Source organism: Budorcas taxicolor, chromosome 6 (genome assembly GCF_023091745.1).
Source record: "Budorcas taxicolor isolate Tak-1 chromosome 6, Takin1.1, whole genome shotgun sequence".
Lineage (NCBI taxonomy): Eukaryota > Metazoa > Chordata > Mammalia > Artiodactyla > Bovidae > Budorcas > Budorcas taxicolor.
Window position 1 is genome coordinate 115,815,251 of NC_068915.1, and position 26,662 is coordinate 115,841,912.

At 51.8% G+C, this 26,662-nt stretch overlaps 1 protein-coding gene across 4 annotated transcripts in view; it reads right to left on the reverse strand.

The window, feature by feature from the left end:
- The window catches only part of FAM193A (family with sequence similarity 193 member A), a 149,594-nt gene that overhangs the window by 78,263 nt on the left and 44,669 nt on the right, over window positions 1-26,662 (reverse strand). For all 4 annotated transcript variants that reach the window (XM_052641609.1, XM_052641611.1, XM_052641610.1 and 1 more), the window contains exon 2: window positions 5,679-5,924. In XM_052641609.1, the coding sequence (XP_052497569.1) occupies window positions 5,679-5,906 (228 nt within the window). In that variant the 5' untranslated portion in view covers window positions 5,907-5,924. The remainder of the gene's footprint in view (window positions 1-5,678; window positions 5,925-26,662) is intronic.

Here is a 26,662-nt window from a genome sequence, read left to right on the forward strand (position 1 = left end):
GCACGGAGCGGGGAGGCCGGGCATGGCCTCTGGAGACGGAGCGCGTTCAGCACTGGGTCCGTGGGCCTCGCTCAGCACGTCCCTGACCAAGGGGACACTGGCACGGCCCCCACGCCCGAGGCCTAGGCCCGCCCGACAGTGCCAGCCCCAGGGGCGCCGGCCGAGGGGGCAGCACAGAGGCCCAGCTGCACTCACAGCGAGTGCCCGAGGCCGAGAGTGGCCGGCCTTCTCCTCAAGCAAGCGCAGGCCTTCCCAGCTGGGACCCCAGCCCAGACCCTCAGACGCCCCACCGCAGGGCAGGGTCAGCAGGTAGGCACACCTGGCCCCAGACACAGGACGGGAGAGGGAGAAGGGGCCGCGGAGGAGGCCCGGGGCGTCGGGAGAGCCCCGGCCCGGCCCGCACCAGCACGGGGCAGGGCCCGAGACGCGGGGCCGTGCCAGCTCCAGGGCCAGCCTCGCCCAACACCTCTGCAGGCACGGCCTGGCACTGCCCCCACAGGAGAAGGACCACCCCCGCCACCACCGCACACAACACCACTATATACACACACCCCCACCACCACTACACACCACTGCCACTACACACACCACCACCGACAAGGCAATGCCAAAGAACGCTCAAACTACTGCACAATTGCACTCATCTCACACGCTGGTGAAATCATGCTCAAAATTCTCCAAGCCAGGCTTCAGCAATACGTGATCCGTGAACTCCCTGATGTTCAAGCTGGTTTTAGAAAAGGCAGAGGAACCAGAGATCAAATTGCCAACATCTGCTGGATCATGGAAAAAGCCAGAGAGTTCCAGAAAAACATCTATTTCTGCTTTATTGACTATGCCAAAACCTTTGACGGTGTGGATCACAATAAACTGTGGAAAATTCTGAGAGAGATGGCAATACCAGACCACCTGACCTGCCTCTTGAGAAATCTGTATGCAGGTCAGGAAGCAACAGTTAGAACTGGACATGGAACAACAGACTGGCTCCAAATAGGAAAAGGAGTAAGTCAAGGCTGTATATTGTCATCCTGCTTATCTAACTTCTATGCAGAGTACATTATGAGAAACGCTGGACTGGAAGAAGCACAAGCTGGAATCAAGATTGCCGGGAGAAATATCAATAACCTCAGATATGCAGATGACACCACCCTTATGGCAGAAAGTGAAGAGGAGCTAAAAAGCGTCTTGATGAAAGTGAAAGAGGAGAGTGAAAAAGTTGCCTTAAAACTCAACATTCAGAAAACGAAGATCATGGCATCCGGTCCCATCACTTCATGGGAAATAGATGGGGAAACAGTGGAAACAGTGTCAGACTTTATTTTGGGGGGCTCCAAAATCACTGCAGATGGTGACTGCAGTGATAAAATTAAAAGATGCTTACTCCTTGGAAGAAAAGTTATGAGCAACCTAGATGGTATATTGAAAAGCAGGGACATTACTTTGCCAACTAAGGTCCGTCTAGTCAAGGCTATGGTTTTTCCAGTGGTCATGAATGGATGTGAGAGTTGGACTGTGAAGAAGGCTGAGCACTGAAGAATTGATGCTTTTGAACTGTGGTGTTGGAGAAGACTCTTGAGAGTCCCTTGGACTGCAAGGAGATGCAACCAGTCCATTCTGAAGGAGATCAGCCCTGGAATTTCTTTCAAAGGAATGATGCTAAAGCTGAAGCTCCAGTACTTTGGCCACCTCATGCGAAGAGTTGACTCATTGGAAAAGACTCTCATGCTGGGAGAGATTGCGGGCAGGAGGAGAAGGGGACGACAGAGGATGAGATGACTGGATGGCATCAGTGATTCGATGGGCGTGAATCTGAGTGAACTCCGGGAGATGGTGATGACAGGGAGGCCTGGAGTGCTGCGATTCATGGGGGGAGTCGGACACAACTGATCGACTGAACTGAACTGATGCCGTGTACAGTATACACATCACCACTACACACACACCCCCCCCACTATATACACCCCCCCCACTATATAAACATGCCCCACTATATACACACACCCCCGCCACCGCTACACACACACACATACCCCACTATATACACACACTCCACTATATACACATACCCCACTAAACACACACACACACACACACACCACTACACACACACACCCCACTATACACACACACCCCGGCCACTGCTACACACACCCCACTATATACACACACCCCGGCCACCGCTACACACACACCCCACTATATACACACACACCCCACTATATACACACACCCCCGCCACCACTACACACACACACACACCACTATATACACACACCTCCGCCACCGCTACACACACACAACCCCCACTATATACACACACCCTGCCACCACTACACACACACACACACCACTATAGACACACACCCCCACCCCCGCTACACACACACCCCACTATAGACACAGACCCCCGCCACCGCTACACACACCCCCCACTATATACACACACCCCCACCCCCGCTACACACACACACCACTATATACACATACCCCCGCCACCACTACACACCACCGCCAGTACAATACATACACCCCACCAACACCATACACACCACTGACCCTGCACACACCCCCACCACCACACACACCACGGCCACTACAATATACACACCCCACCGACACTGTACAAACATCACCAACACCATACACACCACTGACCCTGCACACACCCCCACCACCACACACACCACCACCACTGAACAAACTCTCCAGAGAAGACCAGGAGCAGCAGCACATCTCAACTCACTTTACGAGGCTCCAAAAGACATACAAGACAGGACGCCTTCCAGGCGCCTCAATGAGGCTGACTCCCTTCACAGGCAGATGCCAAGTTCTCAACCAGACCGGAGCAAACCAGGCCAGTCACGTGTACAGAGGCTGTCTGCAGAAAGACCTGCACAAGGACGCTCACAACAGCTCGACTCAGAGCAGCCCAAGTCTGGAGATGACAGAAACACAGGTCGATGGTGAGCAGGCCCACACAGCTGCAGCCTGTCTCTACCGCTCACGCAGTGAAAACAAGGCGCACAACGCTCGGAGCGTTACACCAGGCGAAGCGGCACACGCGGCGCCCTGGAGACAGCAGAGGCTAGCGGACAGAGGCCGCGCCAGGGGCCGCGGGGGGGAGGGCCACCACCCAGCGGGCAAGGCGCCATCTGGGGGCACTGTGTCTTAACCGTGCTGACAGTGTGTACACAACTGCACCAATCTCTCAAAACCCAGGGAACTACACATACACTTCAAATGGGTGAATTTTACTAGATGTCAATTACATCTCACTGGGGAAAAACAACGTTCAGCAGTCTTAAGCAGCTTGAACACAGAAGCCCACCACACAACAGCAGCAGAAGGTTTAAACCCACAGGCGCTGGCTGACATGACGCCTCGGGGGCCCCCAGGACCACCTTCTGATGAGGAGAGAAGTCTCATCTGCGGATGCATCGTCCAGGCAACATGAGAGTCAGGAAACGACACTCTCAGCCTGGAAAGACTGATGGGCCATGCCAGGCCTTTCCACTTGCCTCCAAACCAGGACGGACAGAGCAACTATTCCCCCAAAGCAGTCAGGACGCTGCAGAGGAGTTGGACTGGAAACAGGAGCCGAAGACAGGAAAGCTCGGGGAGCAAAGAGAATGCGTGAGCTGGGGGAGACTCAAGAACGCCCACTGGAAGCGAACAGAGAGCAAACAAGTATCAGGAATGCTAAACATACCTCCATTAAGCAGCTGAGGGAAAACCTCGACAGCACATTCAAAAGCAGAGACATCACTTTGTGGACAAAGGTCCGTATGGTCAAAGCTATGGTGTTTGCAGCAGTCACGTATGGATGTGAGAGTCAGAACATAAAGAAGGCTGAGCGCCAAGGAATTCATGCTTTTGAACTGTGGTGCTGGAGAAGTTGGACTTGGCCCTTGGACTGCAAGGAGATCAAACCAGTCAATCCTAAAGAAAATCAATCCTGAATATTCACTGGAAGGACTGATGCTGAAGCTGAAGCTCTAATACTTTGGCCACCTGATGCGAAGGGCTGACTTGTTAGAAAAGACTGGTGCTGGGGGAGGCTGAGGGCAAGAACAGACGGACTGACAGAGATGAGATGGCTGGACGGCATCACCGACTCGACGGACATGAGTTTGTGCAGCTCCGGGAGATGGTGATGGACAGGGAGGCCTGGTGTGCCGCCGTCCATGGGGTCGCAGAGAGTTGGACACGACTGACTGAACTACTACAAAACTGAAAAAAGACCAAACACTTTAAGTGGACAAGAAAGGAAACGAGAGTGAAAGAAGGTGGTAAAGCACAACGCTCTGCAGGTGCAGAAGCTAAGATCGCCCATGCCAGCCTTTTAGTCTCTCATCCTGTATCCGTTCATTTCTTCACGCGCTCATCCACTCGTTTTGGTGCCCAAGATGTCTGAGGGCAGAGCTGGTGGTGGACAGGGAGGCCTGGCGCACTGCAGTCCCTGGGACACAACTGAGGACTGAACTGACTAACCGAGCCCTGCTTCTGGCGAGAAAATACACAGAAAGAGCTGCCCTCTTGGAGCGCATATTCCAGTGAAGGAAAAAGACAAAGTGAGCACGTAAAATACACAGCACATTAGAAAGAGGTGGTGAGGAGAGCAGGGCAGGAAAGAGGGCTGCGCGGGAGCCACACCAGTGAGAACCCCACTCCTGTTCTGACAGCGACGGGGCTCTGAGCTGCAGCTGTCGCAGCTCTACGCCAGGAGCCGGCGCGTGAGCTGGCGCTGCCTCCCGGGAAACCCTCAAACAGAAGCCACAGCTCAGCGGAAGGCAGGGAGGGGGTTTCCACCAGGCGGCAGCGGGCCTGAGTGGGGGCTCAAGTGGACAGCAGCCTCGGGGCAGGAAGCAGGAAGTGCCGGGGGGGAGGCGGCGCTGCCATGGCCGCATGCAGGGGCAGGAGCACAGAGACCACAGCTCAGAAACAGTCAGCAGGCGGGGATCAAAGGTACAGACGGCCGAGAGCGCGGGGCCTCACACGGCTGCAAGGCAACTCCCTCCAGATCCCAAAGGCCAGGTCTGAAAGCCCTTTCGGGACCCCATGGTGGTCCAGCGTCTAAGGCTCTGCCGGCCAGTGCAGGGGACACGGGTTTAATCCCTGGTCTGGGAAGGTCCCACACGCCACGGGGCGACTAAGCCCGACGAGCACCACCGCTCCAGAGCCCGCGCGCCCGCCAGCGTGCTCTGCGACGGGAAGAACCGCAGGGGGAGCCCGCAGCCCGCAGCCCCCTGCGCTCCACGCCGGACGGGGCCCAAGGGCAGCCGCCAAGACCCGGCACAGCCATGAATTGCTTCAAGAAGAAAAACCAAAGGCCTTTCGGAACCAGGGCCCACGAAGACGCTGTCTGGGCTGAAGATGCTGATGCTCTCAAGAAGGCTCCATTGAGCTGAGGCTTGAAAAGGGAGGGGCAGAGTGGGGCGGGGGGCCTGGCCTGAGAACGCATCTGGGAGAGAAGCTCAGGCGAGTCACCAGCAGCGGGATCGCCTAGGGCTGAGCGCACACACAGCCGCCTAGGTTTCAACAGATTGTACCGCCAAAGAAGTCCTGCGACCGGCTGTGAAACGCTGGGACCCGCCCTGTGGGCCGCCGAGCTCGCGGACGGGCCGGCCTGCGGGCAGCGCAGGAGGCGCCGGGCCGGGCGCAGCCCCGCGGGCACTCACCGCCGGCTGCTCGGGGCCGCCGTGGCGCTCGCCCTTCCCCACGGTCCGCCGGCAGTCGGGGCACACCCAGAGCGGCAGGTGCAGCGTGCTGCTGCCCTCGGGCGCCACGGACAGGGCCAGCTTGCTCGCAGTCTTCACGCCACTCTCTGAGAACGGAGAGCCTTTCCGCTCACTTCTGCACAGAAGACAGTAATCCCCAGCAGGGTAGGGTGGTGTTCTATGATTCATGCCAAAATTAAAAGGAGTCTGGAACAGAAAAAAGAAAAACAAAGTGTTTTCAAAACATGAGCCACAAAGCTAGGGCCATTCAAACCTTACAGCTCTCACACTTCAATGCACACATGTCCACACTGAGAAACACCAAACCGGGAATCTGTTGAATGAAACTGTGCTGAGCTTTCTAGAAATTCATAATACATACCTCAAACAAAAGAGCGATACCATAAAGAACATCTAAGGAGGAGGCAGAATCTGTCTTCACCCCTTCACCTAGCCTTCTGTGTTCCCCCCACATGCTAGGAAGCGTTAGCCTCAATTCAGACTGAGAAAGCACTAGGGCATTTTCTTTTTTCTTTTAACCATCAACAAAGTTCAGGGAATTCCAAAATTCAGGGGTCTAGTGGTTAGGACCCCTTGCTTTCACTGATGAGGGCTTGGTTGAGGACCTAAGATTCCACAGGCTGCTCAGTCCAGCCACGAACAGCAACAGAGGTCGGAGCCCCGGTTGTAGAGGGGTCTGCACTCAGGGCTCAAGGCTGGGGCGGCAATCTGGCTTGAGTGCACCTACAGAGCCAAGCCACCTCTGAGGCGGGCTGTCCAAGTTCAAGTCAAGATAAACATCTAGGAGCCTGACAGCAGCCACACATGAAAACATCCAAGACCAGCCTCCCTCCAAGCGTGTCCGCAGTTACGAATTCAGCTCCAGCCTCACTATCCACCTCCACTTTTCAAACAGGTCCTAAACTGGAGGGTGAGGGTAGGCAGGAGGGAGAGGAAAGATCATGACTCCAGATCCTCTCTAGTGCCAACCTCGCTATCAGAAACATAAAGTTAGCCATAAAAACAAACAGACAGGCGCCCGGGTTTGAAACAGGCCTAAAGTCACCAGGTGAGCAAGTAGCAGCCAAGGGTTAATCCAGATCAGCAGGCGCCCAGAGGCATCACGTGCAGCTTAGCGGAGCCACCCTGCAAATCCCTGAGAGTGGCTGAGAGAGGCGCAGCTGGCCGCAGGCGAGCAGAGAGGCCAGGCGCAGCCTTCCCGACGCAGCCTCACCGGCCAAGGTTCCTGAGCAGAGTGCATGGAGGACAGCGGCCTCTGGTGCCAAGTGGAGAGCCCGCGCTGTGCGCCCGGCAGGCGGGCCCACAGACCAGGACCCTGCCGGGGCCGTTCTGGCTGGAGCATTGCCCACACGCTCCCCCGCTCTGCCCGGCTGGCAGCCCGGCTCTGCACCCGGCCCCGACGCTGCCCCTGCCGTCCTCGCCGGGGTGCGCACCGCCGCTGGCTGGCCTGACTCTGCGCTGACAGAACTGCCGCCACCACGGCCAGAGCGCCCCCAAAGGCTGTCAGCACGGCCTGGAGGGGCCAGGGGCCGGTGCGCAGACAAGGGGGCGGACGGGGCAGACGAGAGCATGAGTTACTGCAAGGGTGAGACAGCACCGCTAAGACACGGAAGTGTAACATCTGTTCTTACCTGCCTACGAAGACCAGCGATCAAACCTGCTTACACCCAGCACACCCACAGGTGCGTCCTGGGTTTCACCAACCCAGCTCAGCAGCCCCCTGCATGTCTGAGGGCATTCACCTTAACAGCTGAGCACGTTCAGCTGTCCCCCGAGAGCAGCTACCCTTCTCTGTCCCAACGGCTCCCAAGCCCATCGCTGGCGGAACAGCCCCAGGCCTCAGACCTCTGCAGGGTGCCTTTCTAGCCAGAGCAGGAGACGCTGGGCCCAAGGTGACAAAGGTCCCCAGCAGAACCAGAATGTTAAGAGGCAGAAGTGAATTGAGAGCACCCAGCTCAGGGTCCATCCCCACAGGGATTCCTGGGAACCCACTGTGAGCAAGACACTGGCCCAGGCACGGAGACACACGGAGAGTAAGCCAAGATCCCTGCCGGGAGTGAGCGCAATACTCCTCAAATGCAAGGACAAGGCAAAACATCTTCGCTCTCAAGTTGGAACGTCAGACAGCAGCGACTGAGCAGAGAGAGCAAGAAAAATGTCTGCGGTTGAGGACGATGCCCTTCGTCACTGCAGCCATCGAGGGCCTCCTTCAGGAGACGTCTCAAGTGGGGGGGCTGTGGCCAGAAGCCTTGGGGTGCGGACAGAGCAGAAGGGGGCAGGGAGCCGCGGGGACTGGCCTCACTCACATCTGGACATGGAGACAGAACGTGCGAGGAGGAGAGATGAGAGAAGGGAAGGCGCGAAGAGGCTGGGGTGAAACTGCTGCGCAGGCGGAGCCCCCGGGAAGGGGGTCAGACGTTGGGGGCAGCAGAGAGGCTGGGCTGCGCGTGGAGCCGCCTCAGCGGGGGTGGCTCGGGCACAGGGCCTGACGCAGACCGTGCACGGGCCAGACGCCCGGGTCCTGCTGGCCTGAGCGACGTCGGACCAGCAGACACAGAACCCCGCCGGCCCGCCGCGTGCGGCGCTTCTCCGCCAGGGTGCAGACACAGAGTTGCCAAGGGTGCGGACGAGGACAGCGTGGCTTTAATGAGGGCAGAGCTAAGTGAGATGCGAGGGCGAAGCAGCCGCGGGAAGAGCTGGCAGGGGGGCGCCGGCGCGGGCGGCAGCTGTGGACACGGGTCCTTCCGGCACAGGGCGCAGGCTGGAGGGGAGGCTCGGGGCTGGGGCTGCTCAGCCAGCCTGGAGGCCCTGTGAGGAGGCAGCTCATGCGAGGAGTGCGTGACCCGGGTCTCTCCGTACAGAGAAACCCTGGCGTGAGAACAATGAACTCTGGGGTGGTCATCAAACGTGAGGGGAGCACAGGGGAGCAGAGCTGTCAGACTTTGGGGGCTCATCTACCTGGGCACGGGGCCCCTGGCAGCGGAGGACGGGCTGCAGAGGTGAAGAGCATTACCCACCCAGACAACGTGGAGCTAGACACCCTGGAGAGCGGGCGCAATCCCTTGGGGACATGGTCTGTAAAGCCAGACAAGGAGACGGCGGAGCGCAAACGCGTCCCGAACGGAGTTCAAACCCTCCGACGCCCGGAGACTCGGCTCAGCATGGCAGCCGGTCTGGCCCTGTCTCCCCGCCTCGTCCTCCCGCCCCGCCCCAGGCCACCGTGCAGAGCTCCCACTCCACAGATTCACGGGCCAACTCTTGGAGTCGTCTGCAACGAACGGCATCCTGCAGCATCTCCCCTGTTGTCGGGCCTCTCTCACAATATCATCAGTTGGAGATGATTCCTTGTGTGGCTCATGAGACTGCTCCTTCCACTCCGGAGCAGTGTCCCTTGGAGATAAGCCATGACTCCCTTACCATTCTGCTGTCTGGACACAGGCAGCCTGTCTCCCGGTTTCAGCTTCACAAACAGTAGTTGCTATGAACACTCATGTATAAATCATGCTGGGAACACGTTTTAGCTTCTCTTGCATAAACACCAAGGAGCAGAATAGCTGGGGCGTCGAACTTCTAAGAAGCTGCTGGGACTTCCCAGCGGTCAGGACGCTGCGCTCCCACTGCGGGGGGCACAGGAGCCCTGGTCAGAGAACCAAGATCCCACATGCCAAGCACCCTGACCGGAAACCAAACCCAAATTGCCAAACCTCCCCCAAAGAGCACTGATGAGGAGTTCCAGTTAACCAACATCCTCATCAATGAGGTTTCACTTGTGACCACCACAGTGAATGTGTAGCTCTGGCTCAGTGTGGTTTTCTCAATAAAACATTAAATATCTTTTCACAGGCTTATTCAGTATCTACTCAAATTTCTGGCCTGCCTTAAGGTTAATCAGTTTTATTATTAAGACAGTTAGCCTTTGGTTTCATGGGCCTTTCCCTATTAAAAAACCCTGTTTTGCTGCGTTTTGCTTTTCTGTTATCATTTCATTACTGAGTATCTTTGGGTATGACTGGCTCTTTGACTTTCTACTTTCTTAAGGTGGAAGCACAGGACAGTGAGCCCTTTCCCCTGCAGATGGTTAGTGCTGTACATGCCCCTATTAAGCACCGCTTTGGCTACATTTTACAAATTTTGATATGCTGTGTTTCATTCTCATTCAGTTCAAAATATGCAACCACAAAATTAAAACACGCTTGCTCCTTGGAAGAAAAGCTATGACAAACCTAGACAGCGTATTAAAAAGGAGAGACATTACCTTGTCAGTAAAGGTCCGTCTAGTCAAAGTTATGGTTTTTCCAGCAGTCATGTATGGATGTGAAAGTTGGACCATATATAAAGCTGAGAGCCAAAGAATCGATGCTTTTGAGCTGTGGTTACTAAAGACAACTTGTGAGAGTCCCTTGGACTGCAAGGAGATCAAACCAGTCAATCCTAAAGGAAATCAGATGCGAAGAACTGACTTATTGGAAAAGACCCTGATGCTGGGAAAGATTGACAGCGGGAGGTGAAGGGGACAACAGAGGATTAGATGGTTGGATGGCATCACAGACTCGATGGACTTGAGTTTGAGCAAGCTCCTGGAGATAGTGAAGGACAGAGAGGCCTGGCACGCTGCAGTCCAAGGGTCATGAAGGGCTGGACACGACTGAGTGACTGACAGTAATCCACTGCGGCAAATGAAGAACAGCTAGCTGTCAGAGAGCCTCCAACTTCTCAGACTGCAGTCTGCATCGCATTACAAACCTAAAGGCGCCTTAAAATCACGGTGACCAGGCATCTCGTAAAGGATGTTAACAGTCTTCATAGCAATATCCAGAAATCACCAAAAGGGAGAGAAAATCACGTAAATACGAGAGACTCAGAAAGGCTCTCAGTGGGTCCCCAAATGGGTCAGTCACATTTGAAAACTGGGTGACCTGAAGTAATGCCAAAAGTAGCCATTCACATAGCTGGTGAGCCCAAGCCATCAAACAGGGCCCTGCTGCTGAGCAGAGAGGCAGCGCCAGCCCCTTCAGCTGCCCTCCCATCACCACCACCATGCCCTTGGCCACAGGGGGGCAGCTGTGTCACGGAGAACCACAGCAGAGGCAAGCCAGGGACCTACCCACCCAAGACTGACCCCCACAGACAGCGCCTGCTTTCCGCAGGACCCTTTACCTCCCGTAACAGAGATGATGACGCCAAGTCTGTCTCCAGGGTTGTCACTACAATTGTTACGGTCGGAAGACTTCACAAGGAGGGGACAGGAGTTAGGGCCCGGGGCATAGGGACTGTGTGGGATGGTTAAGAGTGTTGGGGACAGGGAGGTGTGTTTGCCCAGGAAATGGAGAGCGAGGGGAGTGGAGACGCAGACCTCCAGCTCGGGGCTGGCGGAGCAGAGGCCCGTGCAGGAAGCATGGAGGGCACGCACGTGGGCAGCAGCGGCAGGTGGGCCGGGCTCAGGGGCCTGCACAGACTGCAGCGTCTGCTGCGGAGGTCCTGGCCAGGCACGCAGGGGCTGCCAAAGCCTTTGCTCCCCTCTGGTCTCTCAGCAAGGGAAACTGAAAACAATTAAAGACGAGAAGAAACTAGGCGCTGCGGAGAAGGAAGGAGGGGGTGTGTGCGACATGCTGCTGATGGGGCCTGACAGCGCCAGCCACCTCTGTGGAGAACCGCGTGGCAGGGCTTCCGCCACTGCCCTGCACGGCACCCTCAGGCGCACTCCCCGCCCCCCCCCAGGCCTGCACGGCACCCTGGGGTGCACCCCCCGCCCCGGGGCCTGCACGCCGCCCTCACACATCATCTCCATTAGGATACAAACATGCTATTACTCCTCCCAGGCTGAAGAGACAAAACACAATCCTCTTAAGCTCACTTTCACCTCCGGGTACTAACTGCCACTCTCTTCACCTTCCTCCTCAGCAATGCCTTCGGAGCTGCCCAGGCCAACTCTGAGAGAGATGGAATGAAGCTGCAAATATGAACCGTGTAATAAGTTAAAACCGAAAACAAGGTGAACGCAAGGAGCTGACCCACCCAGCAGGCCGGCCAAACCAGGCACACCGGCAGCAGTGCTGGCGAGGCTGTGCAGCAGCAGGGGCCCAGCGCTGCTGGCGTGGACGCAGACGGGGCAGCCGCCCCGGAGCACAGTTCGGCGGCTTCTCACAGGATTAGACGTCCTCTCGCCCTACGACCGGGCAATCGTGCTCCTCACAATTCACCCAAATGGAAACTTACATCCACACAGACATCTGCACACAGATGTTTCTAACAGTTTCACTCACAGTTGCCAGAACTTGGAAGCAACCAAAGTCTCCTTCAGAAGGTGAATGGGTAAGTAAACTGTGGTACCACCAGACAACAGATTACCATTCAGTGCTAAAGAGAAATGACTTATCAAGCCATGGAAAGACACGGAAGAACCTTCAGTTCAGTTCAGTTGCTCAGTCATGTCCGACTCTTTGTGACCCCATGGACCGCAGCAACCTTAAATGTATGTTATTAAATAAAAGGAGCAATCTGAAAAGGCTATAACTGTGTGATCGCTGCATGGCATTCTGGGAAACTATGCAGACAGTGAAAGATGAGTGGCCGTCGGGGACGGGGAGAGGGCAGGCACGGGTAGGACACAAAGGGTTTCTCAGTCGGTGTGATACTCAAGGGGCACACACGCCGTTCGCCGTCTCTCAGGCCCACAGGGTGCACAGCAGCCAGAGGGACCCGGACCAATCCCGGACTCTGGGAAACGGCGTGGCAGCTGAGCTCACTGGCTCCGACAGACCACGGTGGGGATGCTGACGCTGGGGGCTGGGCATGTGTGAGGATGCATGGAAACCTGCTGGACCTTCTGCTCAACTTTTCTGTGAAACTGAAACGGCTCTAAGAAAAAAGTCTATTGAACACCTCCCCCACAAAAGACAGGTGAACTCTGCAAGATTTTATTTAACTCAATGTTGTTGTTCAGTCGCCAAGCCACGTGTGACTCTCCGCGACCTGGTGGGCTGTAGCACGCCAGGCTCCTCTGTCCTCCACGGTCCTCAGAGTGTTCTCAGATTCACACCCGTTCAGGTGGCGGTGCTGTCTAACCATTTCACCCTCTGCCACCCTCTTCTCCTTTGCCCTTCAGTCTCTCCCAGAATTAGGGTCTTTTCCAACGAGTCATGGTACTGGGGAAGACTCCAGAGTCCCGTGGACTGCAAGGAGATCAAACCACACAATCCTAAAGGAAACTAACCCTGAAACGATGCTGAAGTTCCAATATTTTGGCCACCTGATGCAGAGGAATTGACTCACTGAACTCAATGTACGCACAGTGTTCTCACATCAAAGGGAACCAATGGAGAGTGAGATGCTTTACACCCTTTCTTCACACCAGGTCTGCAGTGTGAGGATGTGTCCACACATAAAGCACGTCAGGGGCTGGAGGACCAGGTGGCCAGCGCTGACCGGCACACGTCATGGGCACGAGGGCCCCACCGGCCCTGCGGGCCCACACTGCCGCCGTGAGCATGCGACGCAGAAGCCCACCTCCTCCTGCCCGACACTCTCTCCTCGCCTGGCCGCCTGCTGTGCTCACCCTCTTGGTTTTTTCTGAGAACCGACTCCAAACCCTGAGGCTGTGGACCAAACCTTGTCTAATTCAGTGAGACTATGAGCCACGCACGCCGTGTGGGGCCACCCAAGACGGGCGGGTCATGGTGGAGAGTTCTGACAAAACGCGGTCCACGGGAGAAGGGAATGGCAAACCACTTTAGCGTTCTTGCTTTGAGAACCCCATGAACAGTATGAAAAGGCAAAAAGACAGGACACACTGAAAGAGGAACTCCCCAGGTCGGTAGGTGCCCAACACACTCCTGGAGATCAGTGGAGAAATAACTCCAGAAAGAATGAAGGGATGGAGCCAAAGCAAAAACAATACCCAGCTGTGGATGTGACCGGTGATAGAAGCAAGGTCCGACGCTGTAAAGAGCAATACTGCATAGGAACCTGGAGCGTTATGTCCATCGATCAGGGCAAATTGGAAGTGGTCAAACAGGAGATGGCAAGAGTGAACATCGGCATCTTAGGAATCAGCGGACTAAGATGGGCTGGAATGGGTGAATTTAACTCAGAGGACCATTATATCTACTACTGCGGGCAGGAATCCCTCAGAAGAAGTGGAGTAGCCATCATAGTCAACAAGAGAGTCCGAAATGCAGGACTTGGATGCGACCTCAAAAACGACAGAATGATCTCTGTTTGTCTCCAAGGCAAACCATTCAATATCACAGTTATCCAAGTCTATGCCCCGACCAGTAACGCCGAAGAGGCTGCAGTTCAATGATTCTATGAAGGCTTACAAGACCTTAGAGAACTAACACCCAAAAGAGACGTCCTTTCCATCACAGAGGACTGGAATGCGAAAGCAGGAAGTCAGGAAACACCTGGAGTAACAGGCAAGTTTGGCCTTGGAGCACAAGAAGCAGGGCAAAGGCTAACAGAGTTTTGCCAAGAGGACCCACTTCTCATGGCAAACAGCCTCTTCCAACAACACGAGAGACAGCTCCACACACGGACATCACCAGATGGTCAACACCGAAATTAGACTGATTTCATTCTTTGTAGCCAAAGATGGAGAAGCTCTATACAGTCAGCAAAAACAAGACTGGGAGCTAACGGTGGCTCAAATCATGAACTCCTTATTACAAAATTCAAATTTAAATCGAAGAAAGTTGGGAAAAACATTGGGCCATTCAGGTGTGAACTAAATTAAATTCCTTACAATTACACAGTGGAAGTGAGAAGCAGACTCAAGGGGTTGGGCCTGTTAAATAGTTTCTGAAGAACCATAAACAGAGGATCCTGACATCGTACAGAAGGTGTCCGAAACCATCCCCAGGAAAAAGAAATGCAAAAAAGCAAAATGGTTGCCTGAAGAGGACTTATAAATCGAGAACAGAAGAGAAAGGCAAAGGAGAAAAGGACAGCTATGTCCATCCGAATGCAGCATTCCAGAGAAAAGAAAGGGGCGATGAGAAAGCCTCCCTCAGTGCAAAGCAGAGGGGACAACCGAGTGTGCAAGACTAGGCATCTCGTCAGGAAAATCAGAGACACCAAGGGAACATTTCATCCAAGGCTCACAAGACGAAATGCCGGGCTGGATGAAGCACGAGCTGGAGTCAGAACTGCCGGAAGAAGTATCAGTCACCTCAGATATGCGGATGACACCACCCTTATGGCAGAAGGGGAAGAGGAGCTAAAGAGCCTTTTGATGAACATGGAAGAGGAGAGTGAAAAGGCTGGCTTAAAGCTCAACATTCAGAAAACGAAGTTCATGGCATCCGGTCCCATCACTTCACGGCAAACAGATGGGGAAACAGTGGAAACAGTGACAGACTTTCCTTTCTTGGGCTCCAGAATCGCTGCACGTGGACACTGCAGCCATGAAATTAAAAGACGCTTGCTCCTTAGAAGGAAAGCTGTGCCAAACCTAGACGGCATGTTGAAAAGCAGAGACACTGCTTCGCCAGCAGAGGTCCATCTGGTCAGAACAATGGTTTTCCAGTGGTCAAGTATGGATGTGAGGGGTGGACTATAAAGAAAGCTGAGCGCCGAAGAATTGATGATTTTGAACCATGGTGCTGCAGAAGACTCTTGAGAGTCCCTTGGACTGCAAGGAGATCCAACCAGTCCATCCTAAAGGGAATCTGTCCTGAGTATTCACTGGAAGGACGGATGCTGAAGCTGAAGCTCCAATACTTTGGCCACATGATGCAAAAAACTGACTCAAAGGAAAAGACCCTGATGCTGGGAAAGACTGAAGGCAGGAGAAGAAGGGACAACAGAGGATGAGATGGTTGGATGACGTCTCCGACTCAGTGGACGTGAGTTTGAGCGAGCTCCGGGAGTTGGAGATGGACAGGGAGGCCTGGTGTGCTACAGTCCATGGGGCTGCAAAGAGCCAGGCATGACTGAGCGACTGCACGGAACTGATGAGTGCTGTCTGTGCTCTGCTGAGTCACTTCAGTCGTCTCTGACTCTTTGTGACCCAATGAGTAGCCCGCCAGGCTCCTCTTTCCATGGAATCCTCCAGGCAAGAACACCGGCGTGGGCTGCCATGCCCTCCTCCGGGGATCTTCCTGACCCAGGGGTCAAATCCTTGCCTTTCACATCTCCTGCACTGGCAAGCGGGTGCCTCACTACTGTCTCCACCTGAGAAGCCCTCTATGAGTACTAACGAAGAGTAAAATGCCCAACACGGGGCATAGCAGGAAAGCGAGACACACGGAATAATTACTTTACAAACAGGAAAAAGAACAGCTAGAAATTCAAAGTTGACCTTGGTGAACAACAGCTTTATATGCCATGTTTATTTTAAACCCTGAAGTCTTTTCACACAGAAGTGTAAAACTTCTGTAAAACATAAACTGTTTTTTTAAAACACAAAGTTAAACAAAGATCTCTGTTTGTTTCCAAGTCAAACCATTCAATATCAAAGTAATTATGCCCTGACCAGTAATGCTGAAGAAGCTGAACTTGAACGGTTCTATGACGACCTATCAGACCTTCTAGAACTAATACCCCAAAAAGATGTCCTTTTCATTATAGGGGACTGGAATGCAAAAGTAGGAAGTCAAGAGACACCTGGAGTAACAGGCAAATTTGGCCTTGGAGCACAACAAGAAGCAGGGCAAAAGGCTAACAGAGTTTTGCCAAGAGGACCCAGTGGTCATGGCAAACAGCCTCTTCCAACAACACGAGAGACAGCTCTACATGGGGACATCACCAGGTTTTATATCTTTGCAGTCAAAGGTGGAGTAGCTCTATACAGTCAGCAAAAACAAGACCAGGAGCTGACTATGGTTTAGATCATGAACTCCTTATTGCCATATACAGACTGAAATTGAAGAAAGTAGGGAAAACCACTAGACCGTTCAGGTATGATCTAAATCAAATCCCTTATGATTACACAGAGGACGTGACAAGTAGATTCAAGGGATTAGATCTGACAGAGCGCCTGAAGAACTACGGACAGAGGCTTGTGACACTGTACAGGAGGCGGTGATCAAGACCGTCCCCAAGAAAAACAAATGCAAAAAAGGCAAAATGGTTGTCTGAGGAGGCCTTACAAATAGCTGAGAAAAGAAGAGAAACTAAAGGCAAAAGAGAAAAGGAAAGATATCCCCATCTGAGTGCAGAGTTCCAAAGAATAGCAATGAGAGGTAAGAAAGCCTTTCTCAGTGATCAATGCAAAGAAATTGAGGAAAACAACAGAATGGGAAAGACTAGAGATCTCTTCAAGAAAATCATGGATACCAAGGGAATATTTCATGCAAAGAAGGGTGCAATAAAGAACAGAAATGGTATGGACCTAACAGAAGCAGAAGATATTAAAAAAAGAGGTGACAACAATTCACAGCAGAACTATACAAAAAAGATCTTCACGACCCAGATAATCACGATGGTGTGATCGCTCACCTCAAGCCAGACATCCTGGAATGCGAAGTCAAGCGGTCCTTAGGAAGCATCACTACAAACAAGGCTAGTGGAGGTGATGGAATTCCAGTTGAGCTATTTCAAATCCTGAAAGATGATGCTGTGAAAGTGCTGCACTCAATATGCCAGCAAGTTTGGAAAACTCAGCAGTGACCACAGGACTGGAAAAGGTCAGTTTTCATTCCAATCCCAAAGAAAGGCAATGCCAAAGAATGCTCAAACTACCGCACAATTGCACTCATCTCACACGCTAGCAAAGAGATGCTCGAAATTCTTGAAGCTAGGCTTCAACAGTATGTGAACCGTGAACTTTCAGATGTTCAAGCTGGATTTAGAAAAGGCAGAGGAACAAGAGATAAGATAGCCAACATCCGATAGTTCACTGAAAGAGCAAGAGAGTTCCAGGAAAAACACCTACTTCTGCTTTACTGACTACACCAAAGCCTCTGACTGTGTGGATTATGGTAAACTGCGGAAAATTCTTAAAGAGATGGGAATACCAGATCACCTGATCTGCCTTCTGAGAATTCTATATGCAGGTCAAGAAGCAACAGTTAGAACTGGACATGGAACAGCAGACTGGTTCCAAACAGGAAAAGGAGTACGTCAAGGCTGTATATTGTCACCCTGCTTATTTAACTTCTATGCAGAGTACATCTTGAGAAACGCTGGGCTGGAAGAAGCACAAGCTGGAATCAAGATTGCCAGGAGAAATATCAATAACTTCAGATATGCAGATGACACCACCCTTATGGCAGAAAGCAAAGAGGAACTAAAGAGCCTCTTGATGAAAGTGAAAGAGGAGAGTATAAAAGCTGACTTAAAACTCAGCATTCAGAAAACAAAGATCATGGCATCTGGTCCCATCACTTCATGGCAAATAGATGAGGAAACAGTGAGAGACTTTCTTTTCTTGGGCTCCAAAATCACTGCAGATGGTGACTGCAGCCATGAAATTAAAAAGACGCTTGCTGCTTGGAAGAAAAGCTATGACCAACCTAGACAGCATATTAAAAAGCAGAGATATTACTTTTCTGACAAAGGTCCATCTAGTCAAAGCTATAGTTTTTCCAGTGGTCATGTATGGGTGTGAGAGTTGGGGTATAAAGAAAGCTGAGCGCCAAAGAATTGATGCTTTTGAACTGTGGTGTTGGAGAAGATTCTTGAGAGTCCCTTGGACTGCAAGGAGATCCAACCAGTCCATTCTAAAGGAGATCAGTCCTGAATATTCATTGGAAGGACTGATGCTGAAGCTGAAGCTCCAATGCTTTGGCCACCTGATGTGAAGAGCTGACTCACTGGAAAAGACTGACGCTGGGAAAGACTGAAGGCAGGAGGAGAAGGGGACGACAGAGGATGAGACGGTTGGATGGCATCACTGACGCGACAGACGTGAGTGAGTAGGCTCTGGGAGTTGGTGATGGACGGGGAGGCCTGGCGCGCTGCAGTCCATGGGGTCACAGAGTCCGACAGGACTGAGCGACTGACCGGAACTGGGACAAAGATGCGCAGGCCGATTCACTAAACGCGCACGGCAGCTCCCAGTCACGCCACACCGCTGCACTGTCAGTGGGCCGTCGTCCTCGTTTCATTGAAGAGGAGGCTGCGGCGTGGACTGTGCGGCCTTGTGCAAGTTTGTATCAGAGCAAGGATTCATGCCCAGGCCAGCTGGCTTCAGACCCCTGGAGGGTGTGCTGGGGTCACTTCCTGGGCGAGAAGGCCTCTTGGATGAAGGCCTGTCCCAGAGGGGCCAAGTCTAAAAGGGCACCAGACACTCGCAGATTAGAGAATATCAGCGAAGCCAAAAGCTACTTCTTTGAAAAGACCCATAAAATTGACAAATACTGGTAAGACTCATTAAGGGAGAAAGTACAACACACCAACGTCAAAAATGAAAAAGACCTCATTACAGATCAAGCAATCACTTAAAATAATAAGGATATTAGCAACATCTTTAGGTCAAACTTTAGATGAGAGTTTGATGAAGTGCTCAAACAGTTTCTAGAAAATACAACTTTTCAAAATAGACAAATAGAAACTGGAGCAATACTATAATTATTAAATAAACTCAAACTTGTGTAACTCCAAGCCAAGATGGTTTATTCTAAAAATTTAATAAGAAAAACAGATCTGATTTTAGGCAAACTACTGCAGATAACAGAAAACAGTACACCCTAAAAATTAACCGTAATCGGTACACCAAAACGTGACAGAGAGAAAAGAAAACCCAAGCTACTCTCACTCTTGAAACCAGATGAAAAAGTCCTAACTGCACTTATGAGCAAACCCAATCCAGTAACACAGAAAGCAGGACATTCCCATGACCAAATGGGATTACCAGGAAAGCAGAGTTGGTCTCACACTGAGCTGATTTTCTAATTACTCCATCACATTAAAGAGTAAGAGAGAAGTACCATGTAATTAAGACAGACGCCGTGTGTGTGCACACATGCATTTCGTCACTCAGTCGTGTCTGGCTCTTTGCGACCCCACTGACTGCAGCCTCCAGGCTCCTCTGTCCGTGGCACTTTTCAAGCAAGAATACTGGAGTGGGTGCCACTTCCTCCTCCAAGGGTGCTTCCTGACCCAGGCACTGAACCCACGTCTGTGTCTCCTGCGCCGCAGGCAGACTCTTTACCCACTGAGCCATCGGGGAAGGTCAAAAAGACGCAGGAAAAGCTTTTAACGCCATTGAATATCCATTCCTTAGTAAAAAGCACCCGTAGTATATGAAGAACATAGGGTAACTGACACTGATACAGGCCATCTTGAGAAAAGAACCCTGTTATCACTAAACATAGAGATGGAACAGTGAAAGTTTCCTCCTCAGATCAGGGATGAGATGACGGTACTGAGCACCAGCATTTCTACTCAGCAGAGATCCCAGCCAGCACAGGGCTAGCGATTAGAAAAGGGAAAGAAGTGCCAGTATTTGTAGATGATGCGATCATACACACACAGAATCCAAAAGGATGTAGAGATAAATAAGGAGAATTAAGTTTTAAAGGTTGATTTTTTAAAGTTTCAGATACCACTGAATGATAACCTCTGAAAAGAGAACTCAAGCATGGCCCTCAGGGCTGCGGACGTGCTGGTCGTGGCTGGCGGGCGCCGCGGAGCTGCGAGGGAGCGCGGTCCGCTGCAGGCGTGCCAGGGCCAGGAGCGCGGCCGGCGGGTGGAGACCTGCACACAGCAGGACCGAGCGACGTGAACACCGTGAAGAGAACGCAGCCAGGCTTCCCCACAGAAGACGCACACACACAGGAGGGAGGCGGGTTGAGAACAGCCTCCAAGTGTTGGGCTGGAACTGAAGATTCAGTGCGAACTCCTGGCTTCAGCAGACCCACACGTTTACTTGTGAATACTACTGTCCATTAAACCAGGCTCCTTGGACAGACGGCTGATTTCATGACTGTGGAAGAGAAAACTCAAGGTGAGAATGAATGTCTGTTATAGTAAAGTAAGGAAGTACTCAAAAAATGAAAGGATTCAGCAGCCAACTGGAAGGGTTCCCACTGCTCAATTGGATATACTGTATAAAACAGGAAACCGCACTGAAACCCAAAGAGGAAACCATAAGTCCACGATCACACAAGGAGTACACAACAAGGAAAAGAAAGTTCCAGCTTGCTGCAGAAGGTCAATACATACAGAAGGGGACGGAGGCATGAGAAGATCACCGTTTTGCTGCCACTGAATTAATGGATTCAACCAAGATGTACTGGATGCTAAATTAAGAGGGAGAAAGCTTGATGAGAATCAGGGTATTTATGATGATAAAGTATTTCTCTACAAAAGACGTATTCAGTTCAGTTCAGTTCAGTTCAGTTCAGTTGCTCAGTTGTGTCCAACTCTTTGCGACCCCACGAATCACAGCACGCCAGGCCTCCCTATTCATCACCATCTCCCGGAGTTCACTCAGACTCACGTCCATCGAGTCCGTGATGTCATCCAGCCGTCTCATCCTCGGTCGTCCCCTTCTCCTCCTGCCCCCAATCCCTCCCAGCATCAGAGTCTTTTCCAATGAGTCAACTCTTCGCATGAGGTGGCCAAAGTACTGGAGTTTCAGCTTTAGCATCATTCCTTCCGCTGGTTTTAGAAAAGGCAGAGGAACCAGAGATCAAATTGCCAACATCCGCTGGATCATGGAAAAAGCAAGAGAGTTCCAGAAAAACATCTATCTCTGCTTTATTGACTATGCCAAAGCCTTTGACTGTGTGGATCACAATAAACTGTGGAAAATTCTGAAAGAGATGGGAATACCAGACCATCTGACCTGACTCTTGAGAAATCTGTATGCGGGTCAGGAAGCAACAGTTAGAACTGGACATGGAACAACAGACTGGCTCCAAATAGGAAAAGGAGTATGTCAAGGCTGTATATTGTCACCCTGCTTATTTAACTTCTATGCAGAGTACATCATGAGAAACGCTGGACTGGAAGAAGCACAAGCTGGATTCAAGATTGCTGGCAGAAATATCAATAACCTCAGATATGCAGATGACACCACCCTTATGGCAGAAAGTGAAGAGGAGCTAAAAAGCCTCTTGATGAAAGTGAAAGAGGAGAGTGAAAAAGTTGGCTTAGAGCTCAACATTCAGAAAACGAAGATCATGGCATCCAGTCCCATCACTTCATGGGAAATAGATGGGAAACAGTGGAAACAGTGCCAGACTTTATTTTGGGGGGCTCCAAAATCACTGCAGATGGTGACTGCAGCGATGAAATTAAAAGACACTTCCTCCTTGGAAGAAAAGTTATGAGCAACCTAGATAGCATATTCAAAAGCAGAGACGTTACTTTGCCGACTAAGGTCCGTCTAGTCAAGGCTATGGTTTTTCCTGTGGTCATGTATGGATGTGAGAGTTGGACTGTTAAGAAAGCTGAGCGCTGAAGAATTGATGCTTTTGAACTGTGGTGTTGAAGAAGACTCTTGGGAGTCCCTTGGACTGCAAGGAGATCCAACCAGTCCATTCTGAAGGAGATCAGCCCTGGGATTTCTTTGGAGGGAATGATGCTAACACAAAATACTATTAACTTCACAGTGAAGACGCTAGTCAGACACCACCTTAACGACGTGTGAAGAGTTACCAACACCCGTCATAGAACAAACCAATGTTACAAACTCCTAAGATGATGTGCTGCAAAGAATGCAACATGATCTGTGCGAGATTCCTGTCAAAATGCAAAATTTTAGTCCAGTTTGGAGCTAGACAAACTGTAGCAACGTTCTAAACAAACCTTAAAAATACTGAGTAAAAGGAGCTATACACCAACTATATGTTGCAAACTTCCAAGTATATAAAGTTCAGAAAACAGAACTGTAGTGCTTAGGAATATATGTTTAGTGGTTACCCATGAAAGGAAAGAAAGGGAACTGTAATCAAGACGCAGCCTTCGTGAGCTTTTGGAGCCCTTAAAATGTCCTATTTCTCTATCGGAATAGTGCTGATACCAGGGACCACACTAGGATGATGTGCAAAGCTGAGCGCTTACTGTAAGCTTCCCAGGTGGTGCAGCGGTCAAGAATCAACCTGCTGAAGCAGGAGAAGCAGGTTCGACCCCTGGGTCAGGGTCATCCCCTTGAAGCAAATGGCAACCACTTCAGTATTTTTACCGGGAAATCTCAAGGACAGAGAAAGCTCTGGCAAGCTACAGTCCACGGGGTCACAAGGGTCGGATGCGACATGGCAAATGAGGACACGTGCAAAATACGCACAGTTACTGTGCGCACGTCCACGAAATTTAACAAGCAGGAGTGTTGAAAACACATGGCTGACAAAGGAACACGGTAACCCCACGGGGAAAGGAGAGGCTTCTCGGTGACAAAGCTGGATATCCATACTGTGGGGGTACCCGCCAGCCTTGGGCTTCTCAGGCGGCTAGTGGTAAGGAGCCCGCCTGCCGACGCAGGAGGCGTGAGAGATGCGGGTTGGAGCCTGAGCCGGGAAGACCGCGTGGCAAGCCGCTCCAGTGCTCTCCCCGGAGAATCCCGCAACAGAGGAGCCTGGCGGGCCACCGTCCATGGGGTCGCAGAGAGTCGGACACAACTGCAGTAACTGAGCAGGCACGCACCCATGCACCTCCAACCGTACCACAGACCAGACATAAAACCTTGAAAAAAAAAAAAAAACCCAACCAGAAATGGGTAACAGACCTACACATGAAAGCTAAAATTATGGCACTTTAACAAGACAACGAAGAAAATCTTTCCAACCTCAGAGGAGACAAAATATTAGATTTTCCTACCTAGCCAAGATTTCCACCTTGGGGTAGAGACATTTGGGAGGACCGCAAGAGCACTGACCACAGCTGACAAGCTGCGCTTCAGGAAACCTCAATCGCCGCTGACGTGGCTCCTCCCGGCTCCGGCTCCCAGGTGGAGGCGGCTGGCAGAAGCACTGCTCCCTCCCGCACGGTGAAGTCGACCAAACGAACCCCGAGCCGTGACTTTTGGGGAGCCCATGAGGAAACCGGCCCCAGATCTGGCTGCCTGCGAGAGGACAGAGCGCACGCCCTCGCCTGAGGCCGACGTGCCCAGCACGGGCGAGAAGGGCTCGGGGGGACGGCCAACGCAGGGCAGGGCCGAGTGCCGGCGGGCAGGGTGACGGCTGGGGCCACAGAAGCTGGGGGACCCGTGCCCCTTTGCTGCGTCCCTAGGAAACTCCCGGAGTGGTCTTTGGAAAGATCTTCAAGAGGCCTGAGAAGCATTGGGGGTGGTGCAGAACTGGGGAGGGGAGCGGCAGCCGAGTCTGAGGCAAATTCTACCCCGATCCTTCTTCACATCCACTATGGAAAAAAGGCCCGAAGGAAAAAGGCCTTCCCTGTCCACACTGCGCAGGGAAAGGCTCTGCTGAACACTCGCTGCAACAGGAGGAAGGAAAAGGGGGTTGGGGGAGCTGCTCCTGGAGAAAGGGCAAGACTACACAGGGAGCCCCCAACTACAGCCAAGGACGGGGCAGGAGAGCCGAGAGGACCACACTCCAAGACTCAGGGTCAACACGTCCAGGGGACCAGGAGACAGCGCCACACCACGCCCGCTCATGCCCAAGTCAGAGCGCCTCAAGTAGGGGGATCTCTGCTGCCCAGTCGTTAGGACTCTGCACCTCCACTGCTGAGGGTGTGGGTTCAATCCCTGGCTGGGGAGCTAAGATTCCACCAGCCACACGGCATGGCCAAAAAAACAAAGCACCTTACGAAAAGCTTCAAGCAACAGCCAGAGTGGGATGCTGCTGGGAGAGGAGCAGCTAGGAGCAAGGGGTGCAGAGACCCGGGTGAGGCAGGGCGGGGCAGGAAGGCACGTGGCACACAGGCACAGCTCCGGGAGCCACCCCTCGCCCTGCACACAAGCCACCGCAGCGGGAATCCGAAGGCTGCAGAGCTCTGGCAACAAGCATGGCAGCAACGAATTCTAAACAGAGCCCAGCTCCTAACAAAAGGAATTCAAACTACGGCAGTGAAAGTCTATCTGCGCCCGTCTCCAGGCATACAAACGACTGTCCTATACAACATGTGTGGTTCTGAAAAATAATTACACGGTAGACAAAAAGCATTAAAAAAAACTGAAACGCCACATTCCCAAAAGACAAAGCAACCATCAAAACAAGACTCAGAGGGACTTCCCCAGAGGTCCAGTGGTTAAGAGTCAATGTTCAAACTGCAGGAGGCGTGGGTTCAATCCCTGCTCAGGGCACTAAGATCCTGTTTTTGCCACACAGCATGGCAAAACAACAACAAGACTCAGATTTGAAGCAGGTTTTGGGACGATCCGACAGGGAATTGAAAGCTACTACGATTACTATATTAACAGCTATAAAAGAGAAGACAAACAGCACGGAAAATCAGATGAGCAATTTCAGCAGAAACACAAAAACATTTCTCTTCAGTGAAGCTGAAGACAGGTCAACGGAAATCACATCAACTGAAACACAAAGAGAAAAATGAGTGACAATGGGAGTCTGGACAGAAAATCCACTAAGTGAGACGATATAAAACAGCCTCACATACAAAACATTCTAACAAACCGGTAACCAGAGGAGGTGGACAAAGAGCAGAAGAGACGGTGGCTGAGAAACTTCCAAGATTAATGACAGACACCAAACCTCAAATCCAAGAAGTACAGAAAAACCGTCAAACAGGATAAAGAAACAAAAGAACAGGCGATGCAAAACACCTGGTGGCATCGACTCCAAACTGCTGCCAAGTGAAGTGAGACTCTCAGAAGCAGCCAGGGGCAACAGGCGAAACACCGCACACAGCATAGCAAAGGTAAGGAGCAGAATTGGCCTCTTGTGAGAGTCCACCCAAGCCAAAAACAAACAAACAGAAAAATTTTAACCTGTTAACCAAAAACTCTATACCTAGCAAAGATACCTTGAAAGAAGTAATGGAGAAATAAAGACTTCCTCAGAAAGAAGCACTGAAGAAATGCATTGATTGCTAGACTTAACCTACAAGAAACGGTAAAACATTTTGAGCGGAAAGAACACACCTTAAGACGGAAACTCGGACCTACTCAAAGAAATGGAGAGTCCTGAGAACGGAATACAAGCAAAGTAAAATAAAATCGGTTTCCCCTTTAAAAACTGCACTGAAGTGTGACTGACGTTCAGAAGCAAAAGTAGCAATGTACTCTACTTATAGCATTTATATAAGTAGAACGAATGACATCAGCAGAACAAAGAGGACCCGGGATACGCGGGGTGAGGCCCCCTCACCATCCACTCTGAGCAGCATCTGGAGGCAAACTCCGGACCGACGTGGAACGCACCCATAAAAGCTAAGACAGCCACACTGCAAAAGTTCGGGGCAAAAGCGACGGCAGCCGTGCACTGCTGGACTTCGTGTCTGATATTGGAATATAGTCCTAAATAACCATTGTTATGTTATATATAGCAGTAAGACTCTTGAGAGTCCCTTGGACTACAAGGAGATCCGACCAGTCCATCCTAAAGGAAATCAGTCTGGAGTGTTCACTGGAAGGACTGATGCTAAAGCCGAAGCTCCAATACTTTGGCCACCTGATGCGAAGAGCTGACTCATTTGAAAAGACCCTGATGCTGGGAAAGATCAGAGGCTGTAGGAGAAGGGGATGACATCAGATGAGATGGCTGGATGGCATCACTGACTCGATGGACATGGGTTTGAGTAAACTCTGGGAGTTGGTGATGGACAGGGAGGCCTGGCGTGCTGCGGCCCATGGGGTCTCAAAGAGTTGGACACAACTGAGCGACTGAACTGACGCTATGTACCATTTTAGCACACGCGCTGCTGAGGCAAGCACTGCCACACGTCACTTCAGTGTGCATTTCTCGCTTTATGCTGTTTTGCTGATGACTTATTACTTGCTGTTTACTTTATGTTTTAGACTAGGGAAATGATGACTAGGCAAAGAGCAGATTCGAGTGGTTTTCTTACACAAGTTCAAAATGGGTTGTAAAACAGCAGAGACAACTCACAATATCAACAGT